Source organism: Rhineura floridana, chromosome 15, assembly GCF_030035675.1.
Source record: "Rhineura floridana isolate rRhiFlo1 chromosome 15, rRhiFlo1.hap2, whole genome shotgun sequence".
Classification (NCBI taxonomy): domain Eukaryota; kingdom Metazoa; phylum Chordata; class Lepidosauria; order Squamata; family Rhineuridae; genus Rhineura; species Rhineura floridana.
In genome coordinates, this window is record NC_084494.1 from 24,865,724 (window position 1) to 24,889,967 (window position 24,244).

The window sequence follows — 24,244 nt, forward strand, 5'->3', positions numbered from 1 at the left end:
AGTAAGTGTCATAAACACGACAATGAAAGTGCCTGCCTGATATTAGTAGGGCGCTCCAGAGCAAAGGTGCTGCCACACTAAAAGATTGATTCCTTGCAAGTGGAGAATACGTCTTACTATTCACTGTTTGAACAAAAGGCCATTTTTAGTGTCCTGCTGTGTTTTCTTGCTAAGTAGGGAACTGTGGGTGCTGCCAGTCTCTGTGTGCGTGCTGCCAGTGGAGCCACACATGGCTGCCTGAAAGCAATCATTCGCTCATCTTAGCTGACCAGGCCAAGTGCTTAATCACAAGACTGTCTTAACAAAACTATCTGCAAGTGGAAGTGTTGAGCAATCTTCAGATGTCTAGAGGAGCATTTCCCAGCATGTTATAAATGGGCTGGCACTGCATAAACTGCCCTTTTGGGCTAAAAACCATAGATGGCTTGCAAGTCCTTTTGACACTGTGGTGGAGACACTTTCACAGCCAAGCTTTCTTTCTCTCTTTACAGGTGCAACTCTGCCTGTGCGTGGCAGGAAGAAGAGAGGGCTTGCTGAGGACACCCCTTCCAAGAGGTTGGCCAAGCAGAAAGTTGCAGAATCCCAGCGGGAACGGATGGTGAAGGTCTTGGCTGAGCTGCTTCAGAGGACCAAGGGGTCTCCAGCAAGGACAGGTCGGCTGTCAGAGTCTGGTCCCAAAGCTGGCAGGATGCTTCCTGAGCAGACTAAATCAGGCCCAGAGCCTGGCGATTCCATAAAATCCACAGTCTCCCCTGCCCTCCCATCACAGACGGAAAAGAACCTCAACTCTGTTGTGTCGCCCAGGCCACGAGGCCGGCCACGGGGCTCTTTCACAAAGAGACCTGTTATGAAACCCAAACCTTCTTGTCAAAGCACCAAAGCTCCAAATTCCATCCCAGAACCCAACAGCAGCACTCAGTCGCCCTCACCATGCCAAGTGGCTAGCCTATCCCCTCAGCCCCTGGAGCCTTTGCAGAAGCCACCACTCATCCTGAAGTTCTTCTCGAAGGCCAAGCGGCACAAATCTGGCCAGTTGGTGGTGACTCACGTCCGACTAAAAACTGGACACAGGAGGGGCCGCAAGAGGAAGTGGAGTGTTGTGCCGAAGAAGAAAATCTCACCCCTTCCTTCCCAATCCGTATCTGAATCGGAGGCCCCTTTGTCGGAGTCAGACGTGTCTGCCCCAGAACCAGAACAAAAAGAGGAGACTTCTGCTCCAGAATCTCAATCGGAGGTTCTTGTCCGTGATCCAGAGCCACAGCCAGAACTTTCTGTCCAAAAGCCAGAACCGCAACTGGAGGTGATTGCCCAAGAACCAGAGGAACCACCAGAGGCTCCAGCCCTGAAGCTGGAGGCTTCAAAGCCAGAACCAGAGACTCCAACACCAGCAAGTGGCATTCCTGCTTCACCCAATGGGATATCCTGGAAACAAGGGCACCAGCAGCCCTGCCCACAGAGTGATGTGACAGGAGTCCTTTCTGTGGAAAGGCCTTCCAGCATTGCCCATTCCACACGGGCACAGTGTTTGAAACGGGGTCGTGGCCGTCCACCCCTTACCCCTACCCAGCGGGCCCAGCGTATAGCTACTCAGCAGCTGCCAGCCAAGGCCAGGGAGGAGGCTTTAGCAGCTGCACAGCAGCCTGGTGGCCCTGAAGAGGTCCCAGCTCACAAGGCCACTTTCTTGAAAAATATTCGCCAGTTCATCATGCCTGTGGTGAGCGCCCGTTCGTCGCGCCTCATTCGGACCCCCCGCCGCTTTATGGATGAGATTCCACAGAAGACAACCAAGCCTGTGGAAAGCCTTGCAGCTGAAGGACCTTGCCCAGACAAGCAGGAGAACCCACCGTTGTCGCTGTTGGGGGCTCCCCTCCAGCTGACTCCCCCAGCCCCTAGCTCTCCTGATAAAGATACATCTAAGGCCCTATCACCTCCACCATCCCCTAGTGTGCCCCACATTACTTCTTCTGCTCCTGCCCTGCCTGAGAAGCGCCGTTCCATCCTTCGGGAGCCCACATTCCGATGGACCTCACTGAGCCCCACATCGTCCCCCAAGGATATGGTCAAGGCCCTCTTTCATCTTCCTTGTGAAGATTCATCTCCTTTGCCCACTACTCCAGCCCCAACCCCTTCTCCCCCAGCCAAGCGAACCCCCCTGCTACGGGCACCCCAGTTCACGCCTAGTGAGGCACACCTCAAAATCTATGAGTCTCTGACGGTGTCTCCTGAGGAATCTGAACTAGTGCCTGCTTCCCCTGAGGTCAGGAGGGACCTCCCAGCACCGCAGCAAGAGGGTCCCATGCTCCCTTATGAGCCAGTGGTGACCCGCAGTGGCAAGAGGCTGTTGGGAAGGACGAATCACCTTGCCCTGCCCCTCTTCCCAGAGGTTTCTAGGCCACTTGGGGCTCAGGGCAAAGAGCTGATCACCATGGAGGATGTCAATTCTCCTGGTGTAGTACACAAGGTGGCCATCCGAAGGGTTTTGCCTCCATTACTCCAAGTGGAAGTGGTGGCAGCAGCTCAGAGTTCAGAGAGTGAGGCAGAACCAGCTAGCCTGTGCTCAGAAGAACTGAAGCCTCCCCCACAGGAGCCAAAGCCCATTATAACCCAGCTGTCAAGCATGGATAAAGTATACAGCCTGCTCACTCGTGCCAAGGTGCAGCTGTACAAGATTGACCAACAGAAGCACTTCAAATTGATTCCGGTAAGAGAAGCCTCAGGGATTGTTGGGACTGGGGGGCTGGGGAAGGCTTTGGCATGACAGCGAGACAATGAATTTTAGAAGAAAATGTAGGTAGTCTTTGGGATCTCATTTGATGATTTTGCTTCATCTGTTTTGTTTTGTGTTTTAACATCAATGGCCCATAATGGTACTAGGTGCAGTTCATCAAGAGAACTTTTAGTGGGTAAAGAAATGTTAACTCAGTATAAGCGCCTACAGAGGTTATCCAATCCATTAAAACAGAGATGACCCTCCAGATGTTGTTGAAGTCCCATCAACATCAGCCAGCATGGTTAGTGGTCAGAGATGACGGGATTTGGAGTCCAACAACATCAGGAGGAGAACAGGTTCCCCATCCCTGCATTGAAATAAGATCATTTCACAAAGAAGTTATGATACTTGGGCCATCCAAATAAGGATATGACATAAGAGATTTGTTGGATCAGATAGACCAAAGGCTCCAGTACTTGAGCATCCTGTTCTCACAGTGGCCAACCAGATGCCTACAGTAAACCTGCAAGCAGGACCTGGGTGCAACAGCACTGTCTCCATTTAAGTTTCCCAAAAACTGGTACTTCAAAGGCACAGATTACCTCTGACCTTAGAGGTAGTACAATGACTAGTAGCCATTGATAGACTTATCCTCCAAGAATTTGTCTAATTAAGCCATTCAAATTGGTGGCCATGGCTACACGATGTGGTAGAAAAATCCCATAGTTTAACTATGCACTGTGTGAAGAAGTCCTTTTTGTCTATCCTGAATCTTCCATTGAGCTTCATTGAGTGACCCCAGGTTCTAGTATTATATGAGGGAGAAAAAAAATCTCTCTATCCACTTTATGTACACCATGCCTAATTTTTACATCTCTATCGTGTGTGTCCCTTACTTGGCTATTTTCTAAACTGAAAGCCCCAAATATTGTAACCTTTCCTCATAGTGGAGTTGCTCCAGTCCCATGATTATTTTGGTTGCCCTTTTCTGAACCTTTTCCAGCTCTACAATACCCTTGTTTTATTTTCAGTCCCTTTCCTAATGATTCCTAGCATGGACTTTGCCAAACTTCTACACACTTGGTCAACATTTTCATTGAGCCAGCCACCATGACCCCAAATTGCTCACTGCCAGTTCAGGCCCGATAAGTATATACAGTACGTAAATTTAGGATCTTGTTGCCCCAATGTGCTCCACTTTACACTTGCTTACATTGAATCATATTTGCTACTTTAATGCCCAATCACCTAGTTCTGAGACATCCTTTTGGAGCTCCTCGCAATCCCTTTTTCTTACTATCCGGAACAATATGGTGTCATCAGAGAACTTGGCCACCTCACTGCTCATGCCTAACTCCAGGTCATTTATGAACAAGTTAAAAATACTGATCCTTGAGGGACCTCACTTCTTACATCCCTCGTGTTTTGAGGACTGTCCATTTATTTCTACTCTTGCTTCCCATTTCTCAATCAGTTACTGATTTATCAGAGGATCTGTCCTCTTATCCTTTGACTGCTAAGCTTACATAGGAGTCTGAGGGACTTTATCAAAAGATTTTTTAAAGTTGTAAGTACACAATATCTACTGGACTGCCCCTATCCATATGCTTAATGACACTCCCAAAGAATTCTAAAAGGTTAGTTAGACAGGATGTATCTTTGTTGAAGCCATGCTGATTCTGCTTCAGCAAGACTTGTTCTTCTAAATACTTGGCAATTCTTTAATAATGTTTTCCATCAGTTTTCCTGGAGCAGACGTTAAGCTAACCAGCCTTTAATTTCCTAGATCCACCCTGGATATATATTTTTAAATGGGTATTAACACTGGTTACTGGCATAACACAAGAAAGGAGAGAATTCCCCCAACCTGCAAAACTAAACTCTAGGACTGAATTGTGTAGGAATGAAAAATGTAAGAAATATATGAATATTATAGGAGAAGAATACAACTTTAATCTAATGTAAAAACATAAAAAGTGGTCAGAATAGATAAATTACAAATATGGGTGTGTCCTCAGTGCGGTGAGCTGCTGTTCCTCAGGAAACAGATTCATTCACTTGAGGCCAAGGTAGCTGACCTGGAGAAGCTGAGAGAGGCAAAGGGATTGATAAATGAGGCCTTTACCTCATAGCTGTGTTCCACTCCCAGGGTGATAACTCTCCTGCTGTCATGGAGAATGAAAGTCTTGGGGAAGGAAGTTGTCCCTCTGAGGATGGGGGAAGTGATCCCTTAGAACAGACCAATTCCTTGGCTGATGGGCAGTTATCCTCTCATGCAGAGAATACTCTTCCAGGTGGGGTGGAGGGGTCCTGGCAGGGGGTGATTCAGTCATTAGGAACATAGATAACTGGGCATGCAGCAGGCATGCAGATTGTGGGCTTAATTGCCTGCTTGGTTGCAAAGGTTATGGATTTCACCTGTCTAGATAACCTGTTAAATAGTGCTGGGAGGAGACAGGGTCATGGTGCACGTTGGCACCAGTGTCATGGGCAAATGTAGCTGTAAGGTCCTGGAAGCAAAATTTAGGCTGCTAGGTAGGATGTTGAAAGCCAGGACCTCCAAGGTATCTTTTTCTGAAATGCTCCTGGTTCCACACACAGGGCCAGCTAGACAGGCACAGCTGTGTAGCCTCAATGAGTGAATGAGATGGTGGTGTCGGGAGGAGCAGTTTGGTTGTCTTGGGCACTGGGGAGTGTTTTGGGACAAGTTGGGCCTGTACGACAGGGAAGGGCTTGCATTTCTGTTTGCCAAAGTTAATGTTCCTTTTTGTTCTTCCCTTTTGGACAAGACTTTCATTTTCTGAAGGAAACCTTCTTGCCTCTAAGAGCTTCTTTGACTCTGCTTTGTTAACTGCACTGTCATCATCTTGACCTTGGTGATACCTTTCCTGACCTACAGTATACATTGTAGCTGAGCTTCTGTCACTGTGCTTTTAAAGAACCCTAAAGCATTCTGGAGTCTGCAGTGTCTCAGTTATTGGTTTCTCAACTGAGTGTGAACTAGGCTGGGTTGTGTTGGCCCTGTTGGACAATCGTACCAGACTTCATAAACCATGGAAGAACTTAAGGTCACAGTGGATGACCCTGTTACCATGGATTATGAAGCTGGGAACAAGCTCCAGGGCTAAACGCTCCCCCCTCCGCATCACACAATGACTTCGGTGTGTGGATCCTGACTTGTGTTAAGCCAGAATTTGCCATTAGGTCCAAACTGGGGAACTCTGGATTAATGGTTCATTAACTGACAGTAAGCTAAAGTTTGGACCTAACAGGGAACTCTGGCTTAGTACTTAGCCAGGCTATTGAAGCCAACATGCAAAGGGAGGAGGGGAGGGACGAGGAAGGAGTACTTGGCCTCAACATTTGTTCCCAACTTCATATACCAAGGTTTATGGTGCCTGGAATGATAATCCAAACCAGGCCACTGAATCTAAACCCACGCTGAACCCTTGGGACTGAGTTGGTAAGATACTGGTCAATAGAGGAACAAAGGAAGCTGCCTTAGTTTTTGTCTACACTTACTGGCAGCGTACACTCCCCAGGGTTACAGAGAGGAGTCTTCCCCAGCCCTACATGGAGATGCTGGTGGTTGACCTTGGGACCTTTATGTATGCAAATCATGTGCTCTGCCACCATGATATGGCCCTTCCCCCAAATAAAATACAAAACGTGCACGGCAGTTCAAAAAGAGGCCAACATGTGACATGGCCATATCCAGGGCAATGCACTTGGCTAAAGTAATCAAAGTCCTCTGCAAGGAAAATGGTGACCTGTGTAGGTTATGCAGAGTAAGCACGTTTGGCCACATCTGCTTGTTTTGCATAACTTCACTTCCACTTGTCAGTGAACGGACTGAAAGCTAGGCAGGGTACTGGAGCCCAATTCCTGACCATTGCAAAATCTGCTTCTATTTCCTCCCGCCACACATGCACACACACACGCACCTGCGTGCACACACTCTTCAGAGATCTCATCAGGTATTGACTACACACCTTCAAGCTTCTGACTGTAACCATAAGAGCTGAACACTTGATTTTTAAAAACGTTTGAAACCCAGAGTTTCTCAGTACTGAATTCTGTGCTGCAGATCCTGTTCTGTGCTTGACTCTTGGAAATACTTTGTTTCTATTTGTAAAGAGTCTGGAGTTAATGTGCTTAATTAAACTAAATCTCACATTCATTGAATGACTAGGAAATTTCTAGATAAATGAAGTTCTCTGTTCTGCAGCCAGAAAGCAAATTTACATGAATTCAGGTGCTTATGCTTGTTTCTGGTTGTATGGTTTAACATTTTTCCCCTTGGGCCTTGATTTTTGTTTGTTGATGTAGATTGGGGAAGGAAAGCTGAGGTTCCTGAAACACTCAGAGCAAAATGGGGGAGGGGGAGATGCTGAAGGCCATGGTGGGGTTCAGTATCTATGCTAAGAGTAGAAGTAACACTCTACTATAGAAAGCCCCCAATGAAGCATCTCTTGTTTTCATGAGTCCTGGACAAATTGCCTTCACTTTCAGGATTTTCTCCACAAAGAGCTTAGATTCTTGATACCAACAATTGGACTGTTTGGAGGCTATGTTAGGTGCTTTGCAATACAGTTGTGTCTCTGTGGGGTAGCCAGCATGATGCCCTCCCGAAGTTGTGGACTCCAACTCCCATCATCCCTGACCATTGGCAACGCTGACTGGGGCTGACAGGAGTTATGGCCTAACAACATCTGGAGGAAGACACATTGGCCATCCATAGATGTGTATGCTCCTGCATAGACACACATTGTGCTGTATTTGTGGAAACCAAGCTGTGATTTCTAGGCTGCCATTATGATGGGAAGGAGGCCAATGTTGCTTGGGGCATTTGGTATAAACAGAAAGGGCTCCAAATACAAAACAAAAACCTTTTGCCCTTGTGTCTCTTCCCTGTAAGGGGTGTCAGAGCATCAAGACTGAGCTCTTTGAGGCTCCAAAGGTCCCTGCTGAGCAGGAGGCGACTGCTGAACTCAATGTGACAGGAGAGAACAGGAAAGAGGACAGGACGCAGGTAACTGGTGCTATATTTGCATGTATGTACAGAGACATCACTAAACAATTAGTGCTGGGTGCTGGTGGTTTCTAGAGCAATGGAGTGTATGTAGAGACATGGAAATACCATGTTGGGATTGCCTCACTCAGCCTGTGCTACAAGTGGCTTTTAGCAGTCCATCTCTGTATTCCTGGCAAGGGCAAAGTCAAGGTTCCCAAAGTGTGGTCTGTGGACCAGCAGTGGTGCATGAGCTTCATTCAGGTGGTCTGCAGCGGAGATTCTGTGGAGCTACATATGTGTAGAACAGCGGGCTTAACAGCTGCTCTGTCAGTCTAGAGAATGTGATGAACCCGACGTGATGGAGGGAGGCGGCTCTGTTTTCTACAGAGGAGCAATGCTGTGGCTGGCAACAAGACCAGAAAGGTCTCGAGTAGGAAAAAAAGGCCGACAAGGCTTATGAAAGGAGTGGAAAATCAATACTTGGGAACAATGGAAGCTGCAAGACAGAGGGGAAGAAGCTAAGAGAGAGCACGTGCGAAAGAAAGAAAGTGACTCAGAGTGGGAATTAAACTTTGTTTAACGCAACAGGCACATTTATTGCATTAAAATATTCATATTCATTTTTAATTTAATGTTAGTGCTTTTATTTCTTACTGTATTTTATTGTATTAAAATGTGAATTCCGTAGAATTTATTTAAAAATATTTTAGCTTCTAGAACGGTGCATTGCAATTGCTAAATAACAGGCAGAAAAATCATAAGTGGCCCGCCATACCCGCAGTAATTTTTGAGTAGTCTGGTGGGGTGTATGTGTGTGTGTGTTTGGAAACCACTGTGCTAGGTGAAGCAGATTTACTGAGAAATGGTTTATAAGGGCCAATCCTGCTGCTTACCATTCATGCTAATGACCAGTCCTTTTACTCTCCCCTTAAAAGGGCCAGGAGTCCCCAGTGCAAGGCCCTCGGATCAAGCACGTGTGCCGGCACGCTTCAGTGGCCCTGGGGCAATCTCGTGCCATGGTGCCGGAGGATGTGCCGCGCCTCAGTGCCCTGCCGCTGCGGGAAAGGGAGGAGATAGCTGCGTCGCCCACAGTAGAGGGTGAGTGGTTGTGTGGAAAGATTGTCCAAAAGCACTCCTTCCTGTGTGCTCTGTGGCCTCTTTTAATGGGTGGAAATGATAACTAGAGGAGTTTTGAGCTGCAAGCTCACTGCGCTATTAATGGGCATATTGATATGCGACATGTACTACTGTGGTGATGTGACAAAGAAGTTAAGTCTTGATCCTTGGTGGGATAATCAGCGGAACTATAAGGAAGACAGGGACAATTGGGGTAGCTCTGCACAGATCCTGGAAAGAATTGCTGGAATGCCATATTCTGGGGTTGTGGATTTTGGCTAGGCTTGATAGAGGGGAGGGGCCCCATGGGGGAGAATAGAGTGTCCATAGAGATGGATTGGTTCTCTCTGTTAGGCTCTGCAATATGCAGACAACCAACCTTCCTCCCTTTCCCGCACACAAATGCATTACCCAACCTGATGGGTATTTTATTAATTTATTAGAAAAGATCTTCTGCACAGTTGACATGTCTGCACTAATGGCAACTGTCCACCCTTTATAGGAAGTGGGTTTTTGATTATGTATAGCAAGCATGGGGAACCCTGGGACCAAAAGGCTCTCCGTCTGGCCCTTGGGACTCTTCTGAGGCCAGACGAGGTCCTGCTTCACACCCTGCTTGAGTGCTTTCGCCTGGCTGGGATGTGTCCTTAAAACTGTGGTGATGCCTCTTGCTTGCCTGAAGGAGAGATGTGTGTGTACAGATCTCTCATTTTGTCTGACTGGAATGTAGCCTGCTGTGCAAAGTAAGTTGCATCCATTACTCCGCCCGCTTTTGCCTGTGGCCCTGTCCACCATTGTCTTGTGGCCCCCAAATGGGTCCCCACAAGGGAATACAGTCATGGGGCTGATGTACAGGAGCAGCCTGTAAAGACATCTTACACAGGCTGTTTGTACGGAGTCCAGTTCACATACAACTCTCATGGTGCTCATACTTGGGTATAGCTGCTCTCCCACCTATTTTGTGCTCCAGATGGGTGCGAGGCTGCAGCTCACAATGGAGGAGGGAAACTGGCACAGACCTCTCTTGTGCTGCATTGTTCCTACTCTGGGAGTAGCAGTTCCATACTCCCTGCTTTAATGCCAAAGCTACAAAGTAAAGCATGGGAGCCTCTGTATAGATGTCTCCTATAGGACATATAACTATAAGGTTGGCTGGACTTGAGTCCCTTTCTTGCCAACAGCACCTGGTCTTTCCACCCACAGTTCCTCTGTAAGCTTTTCTCTCCAATCAAACCAATTTTTTGCCTCTCCCACAATAGTTGGATTTTACATTGAAAATGCATCTCCAATAGGAGAAAGAAATTTGCATGATATCACCGCAGATCAGCCAATGGCTGGGAAGGAGGGCGGTAGCCAGCTAAAATGTCCTCTGCAGTGGAACTTCTCCCATCCTTCCCTCATCCATATCTGCTCCCAAGGGTTGGGGGAACCCCTAGAATGGATATAAGAGGTGCGTGGGGGGAAGAGGGGGGAATGCACTGTCAGGATGCATTCCTTAGTTGATTAACGTTGGTTGCACGCGGCTTTCCTTGTGCACACAGAAATATTTGGTTGAAGTTCAAAGTTACGTGCAGAACTAGAGGGTATGGTGGTTTCAGAGCTGCAGTCTGGTCATCTTTCTGACTTTTCCCTTCCCATGCAGAGACCTCCTCAGCCTCAGAGAGTGAAAGTGGCCACCAGAAGCAAATGAAGGTAGATACCACCATCAAGGCTGCGCCACCCCCTGTGCGTCGCCATGTCTCCCACCACCACAGAAAGAAGAACCGGATGACACGCTGTGGGAAGTGCAAGGGCTGCCTGAAATTGCAAGACTGCGGGGAGTGCATCAACTGTCTAGACAAGCCGAAGTTTGGTGGGCCAAACACCAAGAAGCAGTGCTGTGTGTGAGTATGTCCGAGGAGTTCCCAGTTCAACCCTGCCCATCAAATTTACTCTTCTATGCAGCTTGGGAATTAAAAGCAATGACAAAAGAGTTCTCTGTGTAGCCAAGATGAGAGTGATGTCTACTGGTTATAGTCAGGGCTGGGTGGATGCTATAACAGCTCAAGCTCATAGCTTGGTTTTGGCTGCAGAATCTGGCCTCATAAGTGTCTTGGCAGTCATCACTTGAAAAACAAGGTTTTAGCCCTTGAGGCTGGGAAGTTCGGCTTGCAAACATGTAGACATTTGTCCCGTTTCCAACTAAAGAGATCTACATACCAGAATGTTCTGTCTCTTGTTGGATCAGGAACCACAGTCTTAAATTTGCCCATCCAAGTGCCGATTCTTTGTCAAAGCACAGTTGTGCTTTTAGTAGAATGCCCCTTCAAATGCACATCTCTGTCCTGGCACAACATTATGTGTAGATCCCTTTTAAAAGTTTGACTAGAGTTGGATCAATATTCTAGTGAAATCTGGAAGTGATTTGTTGGTTTGATTATTTATTTAGAATACATATATCCTGCTTTGTAGCCTCAAGATGTTGTCGAAGTGGCTTACAGAAGATTCTTAAAATACAGTTGCACTGAAATCTAGTGCAAGAACAGAAATTATACCCATATAGAATCAGGATAATTCAGGCAGCATTTCCTGCCCTTCTTGTTCTTCCCTGGTACCATATCAGGAAGCAGCTCCCACCAAATTCCTCATGAGTTAAGAGTGTGGGGCTCAGCACCTGGATCTCACTCAGCTCATGATGGAAGTAGTCCCTCAACTTGGGCTTGGTTTTTTGTATAGCTGTCAACATGTATGCTTAAAATACTGGATGTAAGTTTCCAGTGCCACCCATTTGGCTGTAGGCAGTTGGCAACTTATGAACCAGCTCTGGCCTGTGGTCTACCACCAGCTGGACCATCACTTCTCAGTGCCCTTTAATGGAATAATTTAACTCCATCCAGCCACCTCCTCAAAGCTGGTTAACTGCTAGAATCCCACCCATGTGTTGTTTCCTGTTATCTCCCAGGACAGGTGTTGGCCTTGTAGACATCTCTCAGTCACAACAACTAGCTATAATATTTGCCAGGCGGGTGCCCTCCAGATGTCTTGGACTACAACTCTCATGAGGCCCAGTCACCACGGTTGTGCTGGCTGGGGCTCGTAAGAGTGGTAGTCCAAAATCTCCAGAGGGCACCAGCTTTGTCAGTGATATGGAGGGAATAAGTATTTGGTTCCTCGTCTTTGCCCCAGGGCAGTAGTTGATGTATTGCAGAGATGGAGAATCTCAGGCCCAGGGGCCTAATGTAGTTTCTGTCTGGCCCTTGAGACTCTCCCAAGCGTCACAAGTGGCAGGATCCTGCTCCTTGCCTTCTCTGGACTGCTTCGTGTATATGGTGATGTTTGGGAGGGTTATACATTGAAACAAATGTAGCTCTGGTCCCTTGTATAGGTGGCCATATGTAAATAAGCCAAGCCCTCCTGGATTTGATCTAGAATGGTGGTGGGGAACCACAGACCTGGGAACCAAACGTGGCCCTCTAGGTCACTTTATCAGCCCCCCAACCTTCCCCAGGCCACATACCTTCTCATCAGATCTTTTTTCCATTCTCCTTGAGTGTGTTTGCCTGGCTGGAATGTGTCCTTGAACTCTGACAATTCTTGCTTGCCTGGATGGAGGATAGAGAGGGGGTGTGTGTATGTAGAAATTAGTCTAGTGTGCAAAGGTAAAATCTGTATTCATTGCGCCACACTCCACCCACTTTTGCCTCTGGCCCCTCCTGCCACTGGTATGTTGCCCCCAGAAAGTTGCCCATTAGGGAATGCTGGTCGTGGGTTGCAAAATATTCCCCTTCTGTGACCAGCCGTTCAAGGTGAGGAGAGCTCAGTCGTTCCACTTTCTTGCGTGCAGTTTGGTTTCATCTCTTCTTGCTGCTGAATGCATGGGCAGCCCAGAACAAAGGAGTGAGTAAATTAAGGTGTCTAAGTGGGGCCAAGGGCAAAGACAGAAACTAGCAACCCTGGAGGAAAAAAAAAGGCTGGAGTTGTGCCAAATAGCCTTGGGAAGCTATGTTCCCTTTTCCTAGCTTGAGTCCTCATCAGAAGGGTGGACAGATGTCAAGGAGGATGGGACTCCTGTTTTTTTTTTAACCATTATGCAGAAGAAGAAGGAATCTGAGCAGAGGCAGTTCTGCCATGCAAGAAAGGAGAGAGGATGATTATTGAGCTCTCAGACACTGGGCTCAGCCAGATGACCCATTTGTTGAACATTCATCCTGATTTGCTTGCACAAAGCTTACGCAGAGGTTAGATTATATCGAGTATTTGTTCTGATTTGTTTGCAGGGAGATTATGCGACAATGAGCATGCGTCCGGATTTGTTTGTGGGGTGTTTATATGTCCTACCTCTTAATAAATTGCTCATGCCTCACTTTTCAATGCATTTCCCCATCAGTTTCCTAACTGCAGAAGTCTATTTCTCTTTAAAAGTGGATTAGTTGCACTATTTTATTATGTATTTATTTATTACATATATATCCTTCCTTTCTTTTCATGATAGAAACCCAAGGCAGCTTACATATAGTTCCCAGGCGGTCTCCCATCCAGGCACTGACCAGACCTGACCCTGCTTAGCATCAGCAGGGGGCTGGCCTCATGTGCCTTCAGACCATAGCATGGGACCCGACTAGGGCAACAGAATGCTTTAATCCACTTTTTAATAGTGCAAACCTCAATTTTCCAGTATGCACTTGAATCCCTCCTGCAAAATATTGATAGTCTGGAGGCTCCTGGTGTTTGCCATAGCTACGGAGCTAGAAACATTTTATTTAAAACTAGAACCTGGATTTCCTAATGATGATAAAATAATAGGAACATAGGAAACTGCTTTATACTGAATCATACCACTGGTCAGTATGGTCTATACTGACTGGCAGCAGCTGTCCAGGATTTCGAGCAGGAGTGCCTCCCAGCCCTACCTGGTGACACCAGGAATTGAGCCTAGGGTCTTCTGCATGCAAAGCAGATGCTGTGCCACTGAGTTACGTTCCTTTACAGTCATAATCAGTGCATGTGATCTCCCTCCCCTTGATTACTATGCCCAAAGCTCCAGCCACTTCACCATGCTTCCTCTTGTAGAATGTATGCATCTCCTCTTCTGGCAGAGTGACTGTCGCTTCATGTCAAGGGGACATGATGGGCTCCATCTTCCCCTCCGAGGAGTACTTCAGCAGCCAGCCGTCATTGCCAGCAGCTAGCTTAACAGTCTTCTGTCCGTTTCGGAGTAAGGCCACATACTCAAAGCCTAATACTTGCTGCCTTGGTCAGAGGGCGTGGGGTCAGAGCTTCCTCTGCCTCCTGAGCAACCGGGCTGAAGAAGAGTCTGTCTGTGGATGATTTCTCTGCTCTGACAATGTCATGTCTGGCTAACTGGCAGGTATCGGAAGTGCGACAAGATTGAAGCGCGGCGGGTGGAGCGGCTGTCTAAGAAAGGTAACAGTTGAGTGGGTGGACTGATTATGCACTACTGTGAATTGGCTGTGTGATTATATGTTGCTTTTTTATGTCTTTTGTTCCTCTATCATATATTATCTTTTGGGTCAAGGGCACTGTGAATATATTTTTACCTGCGTGTAACCATGTTGGGTCCAGTCTCACATATGCGACGTGGTGGGGCTGCAGGAATTCTGTACTGAATATCAAATCATGAATCACAGTAAGCGCTGATTTCTACATCATATTGGGATGGATGATAATATTCAACACTAAACATCCAAGCTGCCTGCGCTGAAGCAGGCTCTGAAAATATATATTTGTTTCGACAGGCTTTTAATGTTCAGTGGTCTGCCATTTATAAAGTTTTGTTTTCGTCCGAGGTTGCTATTTTCATCGTCTTAATTGTAGATTTTGAAAATGTGTGTTTTGATACATCTCAGCTGTTTATCAATGATCAATTATGTTTGTTTTATCTTCCTGTAAGCCACTTTGGGCATAAAAAGTTTGTGGGAAAGTGGGGTGCAAATGGAATTAATACTTCTGCTACTATTAATGATTATTCTTCACATTGTGTATTGGTAGGTTATATTTTGCAAACGTACATATTAAATTGTTACATATTGTTACACAAGTACTCTTTTGTGGAGAAGTTGGAATTTGGTGTCCAAGCCTCTTGTCAGCGACTGGGAAGAAATGTTGAGGCTTGTGGAAATTGGGGGGCATGGAGAAAGAATGGAGGGTATGGTGCAGCCCTGCAATTATAGAATGATCTCTCTGATGAGGTGTGCCTGGCGCCAACACTGTTATCTTTTTGGCGCCAGGTCAAGATTTTCCCCTTCTCCCAGGCATTTTAGCATGTGCTTTTAAATTGTTTTTTTTAAAATGTGTTTTTAAATTTGTATATTTGTTTTTAATGTTTTTAATTGTTGTAAACTGCCCAGAGAGCTTCGGCTATGGGGCGGTATACAAATGTAATAAATAATAATAACTCTCCTGGTAGCCCTAGGTGACAAGGAATTCCATGTAGGTGAGTGGCAGGCCAGCAGAGAACTGACAGATTTCTCTGCCCCTCCCCCATAATCAGGCCACTTGGTAGAAGGAAATCTTTTTAGCAGCCTGCTAAGAGGCTAATGGCCTGCATTTATTTCTGTGCTGGCTGCAGAAAGGGAGCATCATCCTCTCCTCCAGAGCTGGCATGGAAACACAGGCTGGTGCTAAGGAGAAACTGCAGGCTAGTAATGTTTGTGGGCTTATTTGCAAGGCTGATGTAGTGCTCATGGGAAGAGATGGGCTCCTACTGGGAGGAAGGGTGAAATATAAATTTAATAAATAAATAAAATAGTAACCATGCTGAAGGAAGTCCCACTCTCCCAAGCACAGGCTGTTGGTGGGGGGAGGGCATTCCTTTACCCAGTATGCTTTTGAAAACTGCAGTAAGAAATATAGCTTGAGCATGTTTTAAGGGAAAGATGAGAATCCCTTATCGGTTATATCCAATGTTAGAGTGGACCCATTGAAATTAATGGACATGTCTAACTTAGGTCCATTGATTTCAGTGGGTCTTGTCTGAGTAGGACTGAGTTGGATGCAATTGTTTGTGTTAGCAGCCAAGTCCTGTATTTTGTGGTTTGATTGCACTTGTGCAGAACTGTAGATACCCCAGACAGTTGGCTTCAAACTCAGTTGGTGCCACTGGATACTGCCATGACACTATAGCTGTTGATCTGTCTCAGTGGGACATGCCCCATACTGCTTGGAACAGAGCCAGCATCCTCCTTCCAACCTCCAGCATGGAGTGAGTACCAAAGCATCCTTCAGTGAGCCTCTGGTGCGGTTTGCTCAGGAGTATCAGAGCTGTGTGTATGTGACAGTGAGTGAGCTCCTGCCTATAGTCACAACTGTGAATCAGGGCTCCTTCCACAGCCTTCCTTGCCCAGTAGAAACCTGTGCTGATGGCATCCAACCATGGTAGCAACTGGGGCTCTTTGTGATTTGGCTCCTCTTAACCACTCTGCTCATTATTCCTTTAGGGCCCAGCTTTTCATTTGGTTGGTTTAGATTTGTAGCCTATCCAGCCCGAACGGCTCAGGGCACGTACAGGACACACACACAGACTCTTCCAATTATTGGATCCAAGTTTTGGAAAGCATGCTAAAATTTGTAGTGGATTTTGTAAATAAATTATATACTTTGATAACAGTTGCTCTTTCTGCAAATTCACATTTGAGTTCCTAACATAGGAAGCTACCCTTTTTCTTCCTTGGAGAAATTCTCCCCTCTGCTCACTCCCCTGGGCAGGAATATGCACACTAGGAGACCCCCCCCCCATGGGATGGGTAACCCTTCTCCTTAGTTCCTTTCCTGCCAAGCTCCACTCCTGGATGCTCTCTGTAGCTCCACTGGCTGGCAACCTCTTTCCTTTTTTCTGATAGTTCCTGTAGGAATAGAAAGATCTATTTAAACTGCACCATCTCTACCACTGAGCTATGGTCCTTCCTCCAAAGTAAAGGACCTGCATTCATGTGGACCATAGGAAGCTGCCTGATACACGGGCAAAACTGCTTGTTTCCTCCAACCTTTCCCAACCTGGTGCCCTCCAGATATTGCTGGACTACAACTTTCATCATCCTGACTGTTGGCCGTGCTGGGTGGATTTCTGTAGTCCAAAGCGTCTGAAGGGCACCAGGGTGGGGAAGGCTGGTCTACTCTGACCAGCAGCAGCTCTCCAGGGTCTCAGACAGAGTTCTCTCCCATCACCCCAAGACCTGATCCCTTTAACTAGAGATGCCAAGGATTGAACCAGAGACCTTTTGGAAGACAGGTGCTCTGCTACTGAGCTTTCATCCTCTGTTGAGCGGACACCAGCTAGTCCGGTGACCCAGCTTAACTTACTCCTGACTCTGTTTCTATTGACTCCTATGCATATTGCCTGCCGATGTGGTTCCACCGCGATTGAATTGTGATGGTGTCTCCTAGATCAGGGGTTGGGAACTTCAGTCCCAAGGGCCAAATGCAGCCCTCCAGCTCCGTCTAGCCAACCCTTGAGGCTCTTCCAAGGAAACAGCCCCTATTTCGGCCACGCCTCATTACTAGCTCTGCTCCAGCCCCTTCTTGAATGCTTGCCTGGAATGTAGCTTACTGTACAAAGGTAAAAGTCACATCTGTTGCCCCACCCACTTTTGCCTCTGCCCATCACTGCCATGCAGCCTCCAGAAGGTTGCCCACAAATGTTCTCTACCCTTGCCCTAGATTTTCCTTTAACCCCCTCACTTCGTGCTGAGAGAAAAACATCTGTCCCTTAATGCTCCTGCATTGAATAACAAAACCTGATGCCTGTTCCATTATAGAGGACTGTTCCACTCAGCAGTTTCTCTTTGGAAGGATATCTTTCATTCGGTGGTAGTTAAGGTAGTGCATGTAGGAATTTCTAGGTGGTTTCCCATCCAGACACTGACCAGTCCTGGTCCTGCTTAGCTTCAACATAGTTGCTGCATCACATACCTTCAGGCTACACCTTGAACCCTGGAACCGTCTACTCCCTCCTTCCTCATCCCCCTCGAATACTGGTTCTCCAGGATGCATAAGAACTGCTGCAGAATACGGCAACTAGACCGGATTTAAGAGTGAACTACCACTGCTGGTACAAAGGACACTATAGCAATAGGGACATTTTAAAAGTTGCTGTATTGCTTCACTGCTTTTCTGCCTCACAGATTTTTGTACTGTGGCCTTTTGGCTTGGATCTTTCTCAGTCAATCATCTGGGGCCCTGCTTTGCTTTGTATCCATCCCCAAGATAAAGAAAAAGATGATGTCATGGTTCTCAACTTTTTTTTTTCAAATGAGGGATTGTGTGGGGGGGAGAGAAAACAAACACACTTTGTAACCTCTGGGGCTGTTATATTGCTGTGCTACCACTGGGGGCATGGAACCTGACCTGCAATGACTTTTAGCCTTCATCACTGACAAGGAAAACCACGGCTATCAAATCTGGCTATCAAATCACCAAATGGTGCAGATCTTCTTCCACCTTGTTTAGCCATGCGCTCTTCCTGATCCCTCTGTACCCTTTCTGAAGGCAGATTTCTGTAGGACCCTCTGCTATATGGAAATTTTAACACTCTGAAAATAACGATTAAAAATGTTCTTTTTATCTATTGTTTGTATACTGCTTTCTAAGTGCTTTGCATCCATTACCTTGTTGTTCATTCTTACAACAACTTTGTGAGGCAGGATAAGTACGATCATCCCCCATATTGCAGATAGGAGGAGAGGGAGGGCTGAGGCTTAAAGTGGGTGGCTTGCCGAAGGTCACCTAGTGGGGCAAAAGGTAAGATTTTAATTGAGGGCTTCTTGATTCAGAGCCCTAAGTTAGGCTACCTGCATATAAAGGATTTGTTCAAAATGCCTTTATTTTTGTGTATGTACAGAGAAAGTAAGCATACTGTGCTATGATGTGAACTGTTCTTTTATTATACAGCCACAAGAGTGGCTGTATACTATAGCCAGCATGGATTTTTCACATTCTGCCATGTTAAATTGAAAATACCCCCATGCCATTCTGCTGCTTCCTATAAGCTCATTTCAAAACAAAATCTAACAAAACTTATAGTCCTGAACTCAAATGCTTGCTTAACAATCCTCTAAGTTTTCATAGTGATATACAAAACACTCAGAGAGAATCGAGAGTTCAGAGTGTAGAAAGAGAAAGAAATCCAGATCCCTCTTGGACTTTTTTCTGTCAGTGGTCTCATAATTTGTTGGAATTAATTAAAAATCAGCCATGCTCATAGACTACCTATAATCCTATTACTGACCATGCCTCATGCTCTGATCTTCATCTTCTGCAGTTTAAAAGTTTTAAAAATGCTTGGCTGATTTTTAATTAATTTTAAGAAATTTAACATTGAAGTCTATGATAGCTCACGTATGCTCAGTAAGAACCAACTCTCAGTGTTCTAAAAGCCAGACTAACAGATGTTTGCCTAGGACAGTCGGAGGCCACACCCACACCAGACATTTATTCCACTTTAGATAGTCATGGCTTCCCCAAAAGAATCCTGGGAAGTGTGGTTTGTGAAGGGTGCTGAGACTTGCTAGGAGACTCCTATTCCCCTGACAGAGCTCCAGTGGCCAGAGTGGTTTAACAGTCAGCCCCTCTTCTAGGGAGTGTAGCTCTGTGAGGAGAATAGGGCATCTCCTAACAACTGTCAGCACCCTTCACAAACTACACTTCCTAGGATTCTTTGGGGAAAGCCATGACTATTTGAAATGAAATAAATGTCTGATGTGAATGTGGCCGGTGACAGCTTTGGTTTAAATTTGGGTGGGAGACTGCACTTAGTGCCGTAGAATAAAAAGGTGGGGGAAACTCCAACAAATAATGATACTGTTTTGCTTTTAGAAAGGAAGAGTGCTTTTCCTCTGCCCAGTGCCCGCCCATCCACCCAATCTCCTCCCCTCCCTCCTCTTCCTCCCTCCACCTTCTTCCCTTCCCCCACCCCTTCCCGCAGGTCAGTTTCATCTATCCTAAGCATTGCACAGGATGCACAGGATTGCATCAAGAGTAAATTCTACTGAACTCAATAAGCATGCAAATGATCAGACTGGCCTTTCCTCTCTCCTTCCCCCTCTCTTCTCTCCCTCTTCCTTCTTCCTCCTCTCCTGCCCACTCCTGCGCTACCTAAGCATCCTAAGCATGATTGCACAGAAGTAAATCCCGCTGACCTCAGAGAGCATGCAGATGATCAAATCTCCTCTCCCACGTGGTCAGTTTCACCTATCCTATGCATGATTGCAGGGCAAGCATATAAATGATCAATCCATTCTCAGCAAACTTGCACAGGATCCCATTTCTTACCTCCAGGATTAAAATTAAATGTTTACCAAATTCTTCCAAGCTACACAGGAAGTGGATTGGACTACGAAAGGCCAACCCAAATTGTGTTTGCATTTTTACAAATGTGTAGGGCAATACAATATCTCGGACAGGAGGTCAGGTTTCCTGCTCCCTTGGTGCATTCACTATAGCTGCCCAATTTCCCTGCTTTTTACAGTTTGATAGAAAAATCTGTTGGCTAGAGGTATGTTATTAAACCACAATTTTCCCCCTATTAGTGAATTCTCAATTCCCTTCCATCACAGTTCCTATGTCATACTGTAACTAGGCCAATACCCATTTATATAAAATAATTTCTAAATTAAACTTACCACATTTTTACCTTCTGCCTCTGCTTCCTTCTCCTACCTCTGTTTCCCCCTGTATTGAATTTTAGATTGTAAACTCCTCAGGGCAGGGACCTGTCCTCTTAAAGACACCATCCATTTAAAGCACATTATTTCTACCCCCTAAGAACCCTGAGTATGATAGTTTACCTGTCACAGAGCTACATTTCCCAGCACCCTTAACAAACAACAGTTCCCAGGATTCTTGGGGGGGATGCTTTAAATGTATGGTGTGTACACAAGTCATACGCCGTAAAAGGACATGCATGTTGAAGGTATGTTATAATTGGACCATCAGTTGCTCCGTGGAGGAGTCACTGGAGAGAGTTATAATAGCTTCTGTCTTTCTCCTCCCCATTTTGCTAGGGGCAATGCAGCCTGCTGAGTTTTTAAAATGTGTATAGGAAGAACAGTCTCATCTCTGTCCTTGGACAACAGCTACTCCCCCTTCATCCAACAGAGATGAGACTGTTCTTCCTATACACATAAGATAGTAGAGGTGTGTGTTAATCACAGGTAGGTCTATGACAATGCAGTTGAGGGAGGATGTGATCTTTGCCAGACTTGGGAATGGGGAGGGGGAGAGAGGGGAAGTGAGCAGGAATCAGGAAGGGGTGGGGCCTGGTTCTCCAACAGAAGCCATTCACACCTGAGGGCTCCTGAGCAGAGCAAAGAGCCTGCCTGGTGTGTGTGAGTGAGAGAATGGCATTGCTTGCCTGCAGACTGAAGAAGCATTGATTATGTGAGCAGATAATCTGGGCAAGGAGGCTGAGTGTGGGTTTGGGGAGAATGGGTGGGCATGAAAGCAAGGAGGTGGGCTGGTGATTCTTGGATCTGCTCTGGGCAGAGATGGGATCTAGTAGCTGGAGCCAAGACTCCCTGACTCCTCTCTGTTTCAGCTTCTTGGGATTGTGCGAAGGGAGAACAGCTAGGAATTTCACCCTAAACATCTGGGCCCTGTAGTGTGACCTCCTTTTCCCCTGAACTTCTGAGTCTTTTCCTCCCTCCCCCATCACCAGTTTAATGTGGAAACTGAGGCAGGGATCTTTGCTCTCCCCCCCCCAAGAATGTTGATTTTTGAGTCTTTAATGAATCACAGATCCAGGGAAAAGGGGTGGAATAATAAAAAGAAAGGCATTGGGGTTATTACTTCACATAGCAAACACGCAAAAAAAGAGAGTTTTGTGGCACCTTTAAAAGACTAACACAACAAGAGATTTTCTGCAGCATAAGCTTTCGTGGAGCCTCTTCATGGAACTTTGTCTGCATATGTGACTAATCTTTCAAGCAGTTAGTCTTTCAGGGGGCAGAAGATTCCCTTTTTAATGTTTGCTATAACAAACTAGAGCTGCAATCCTATGCACATTTAAATGGGTCTAAGCTCAGAACTTACTTCTGCGTAAGCATGTGTCTTGTGCTGCTCCACAGCTGCCCTTCTTTCTGGAACTGAATGTAGCAAAGCTTTTCTTGGGACACCCTGAAAGCCTTGTGATGTGAACAATGGGCCAGACACTGTCATGGCCAGGTGAATGCTTAAATCTCCTTTGTATTGGAAATGAGGCAGTTAAAGAGGCTGCCAAATTCTCTGCCTGAGCAAGGAAGCAATTTTGTTAGCCTGTTGAGAAAGGCAGGGTGGCGCCTCCGCACAGCTTTTATGTCAGAGACAGGCAGATATTCTGTGCACCAGATTACTGGAGGAGGGGAGAGGACTGAGCAGTTGTTGCAAAGGGGAAATATGATCCCTGTCTATGGTAAGTCGGCTAACGAGGCTTTGCCACAGGTGAAATCCCAAGTGGTCTTGCTCTGTTGAACTCCAGCTAGCTAAGCAAAGTGAAAGTTGCTACAAGATGTATTGTTCATTTTGTTACATTTGTGTCCTAACTTTTCTCCAGAGACCGCAAGGTATTAATTGTTTTTAATTTTGATTTATTACCTACTCTTCACCCTAAGATCCCAGAGAGGGTCACAGCAATTTATAATACAGCACTTTTAAAAAAGTTTCAAACAAATTGCAGGCACAAGGATAGGGTGAGTCCTAAAAACGTGCATCTCAGGTGTCAAAAGGCTAGGGTAAAGGATGTACATGGTTCTTCCTTTGCCTCTCCCTTTTATCCTTACAACCTGGTGAGATAGCTTAGGCTGAGAGGTGGCCATCCAAGGAACTTCATGGCTGAGTGAGGATTTGAACTTCAGTCACCCCAAACCTAACACAGCATTCTAACCCACTGCACTGTACTGCATTGCTCTTGCACCAGCTAATATGAACAATATTAGTGGTTGGTTCTCTCTTGCATGCATGAGCACCTTTGCAGAGTGTGTGATAGGGCGGAGGGGAATGGGAGAAACTAGTTCCTCCTGGTTAGCATCCACGTACTGTTGGAGGCTGATTGTGAGACTCCGCTCACCCATGCCTTTGTCTTCAGGCCGTACAGTAGTGAAACCCATCGTTCCCTGGGATTCAGAGGATTCTCAAGAGGAGTTCCCAGCCCCCTGGGAGGTCATGCTGGGAGCCACGGAGACGGCTGAGCAAGACTCCCTGCTCCAGCGCAAGTCAGCCCGGCGCTGCGTCAAGCAGAGGCCCTCCTATGACATCTTTGAATCCTCCGACTCGGACGCGGAGCCAGTATCTGGCTCAGCAACGCATCGCCGGAAATCCTCCCGGGACTCGGGTGAGACAGAGAGAGCTTCAAGGTTGCTTCGCCCGTGACATCCAAGTAGGGGTTTATGAGTCCTGCACGTAGGTGGCCACGTGCACTGATTGGACAGAGGGCTAATTAGCTGTGTGCACTTGCAGCCTGGGAAGCCACAACAGTTATGGCTGGTGTGTGGAGGGGTCTGCATGCAGGACTTGCACTCCAGCTTTTCTGTTGGAGTTTCGTTGTGTGTGAAGCAGCCGTTATTATTCTACAGCCCTTGGGCCAAGCAAGCAGCCCTGGACTATTAAATGGGCTTGGCAGGACTCTGTCCACCTTCTCCACCTTGGTGAAGAACAGATGTTCCCAGAATGTGCCATAGTTGAAGACTTCGAAATGGAGTCAGGCAGGAATTCTTCCCCACCACTACTAAGCCCTCCCTCCCTCCCTCCCTCCCTCCCTCCCTCCCTCCCTCCCTCCCTCCCTCCCTCCCTTCCTTCCTTCCTTCCTTCCTTCCTTCCTTCCTTCCTTCCTTCCTTCCTTCCTTCCTTCCTTCCTTCCTTCCTAACAAGGCAAATGTTAACTCCCAAGCATGTTGTAGGGATGGGGGAACTGTTGGTCCTCCAGATCTTGTTGGACTATAGGGCCCATCATTCCCAACTGTTGGCCATGCTGGCTGGGGTGCATGGGAGCTGGAGTCCAAACAGCGTCTGGATGGCCACAGATTCCTCAGCCCTCCTCTACAAGGCTAGGTGAGTTGCTGTGCTTTTGAGAAAAATAACAGGACCGCATCCACTGATCAAAGCTGGCTGGGAAGGAAATAGCTTGTTGACTTGCAGTTCCTTCTTTGATTTCCAGATCTGCTTCCCATGGACTCGGAGGAGCAGAGTCGACCCCGCAGAACCCCCCTCCAGCCTGTAGTGCAGCTGAAGGCCAGAAAGAGACCAGAGAAGGTGAGGCTTTGCCAAGGAGTAAGTAAAGGGTATAGTGTCCATGCTAGCTGGGTTTTAAGATGGGGCATTTTTATGATGTTCCACATTTTATCTCATCCAGAGCTCTTTGTGTGGGGGCAACAGAGGACAACACAGCCCATGAATTTAGTGTAAAGTGTTCAGCATGCCCTCTGCTGTTTTGAGTGAGC

The 24,244-nt window shown here is 46.6% G+C and overlaps 1 protein-coding gene across 2 annotated transcripts in view; it reads left to right on the top strand.

Moving 5' to 3' along the window:
- Positions 1-24,244, top strand: part of KMT2B (lysine methyltransferase 2B) — a 73,987-nt gene that overhangs the window by 13,942 nt on the left and 35,801 nt on the right. For both annotated transcript variants that reach the window (XM_061597073.1, XM_061597074.1), the window contains exons 3-9: positions 492-2,701; positions 7,629-7,742; positions 8,660-8,822; positions 10,483-10,723; positions 14,188-14,243; positions 22,894-23,139; positions 23,962-24,056. In XM_061597073.1, coding sequence (XP_061453057.1) covers positions 492-2,701; positions 7,629-7,742; positions 8,660-8,822; positions 10,483-10,723; positions 14,188-14,243; positions 22,894-23,139; positions 23,962-24,056 — 3,125 coding nt within the window. The remainder of the gene's footprint in view (positions 1-491; positions 2,702-7,628; positions 7,743-8,659; positions 8,823-10,482; positions 10,724-14,187; positions 14,244-22,893; positions 23,140-23,961; positions 24,057-24,244) is intronic.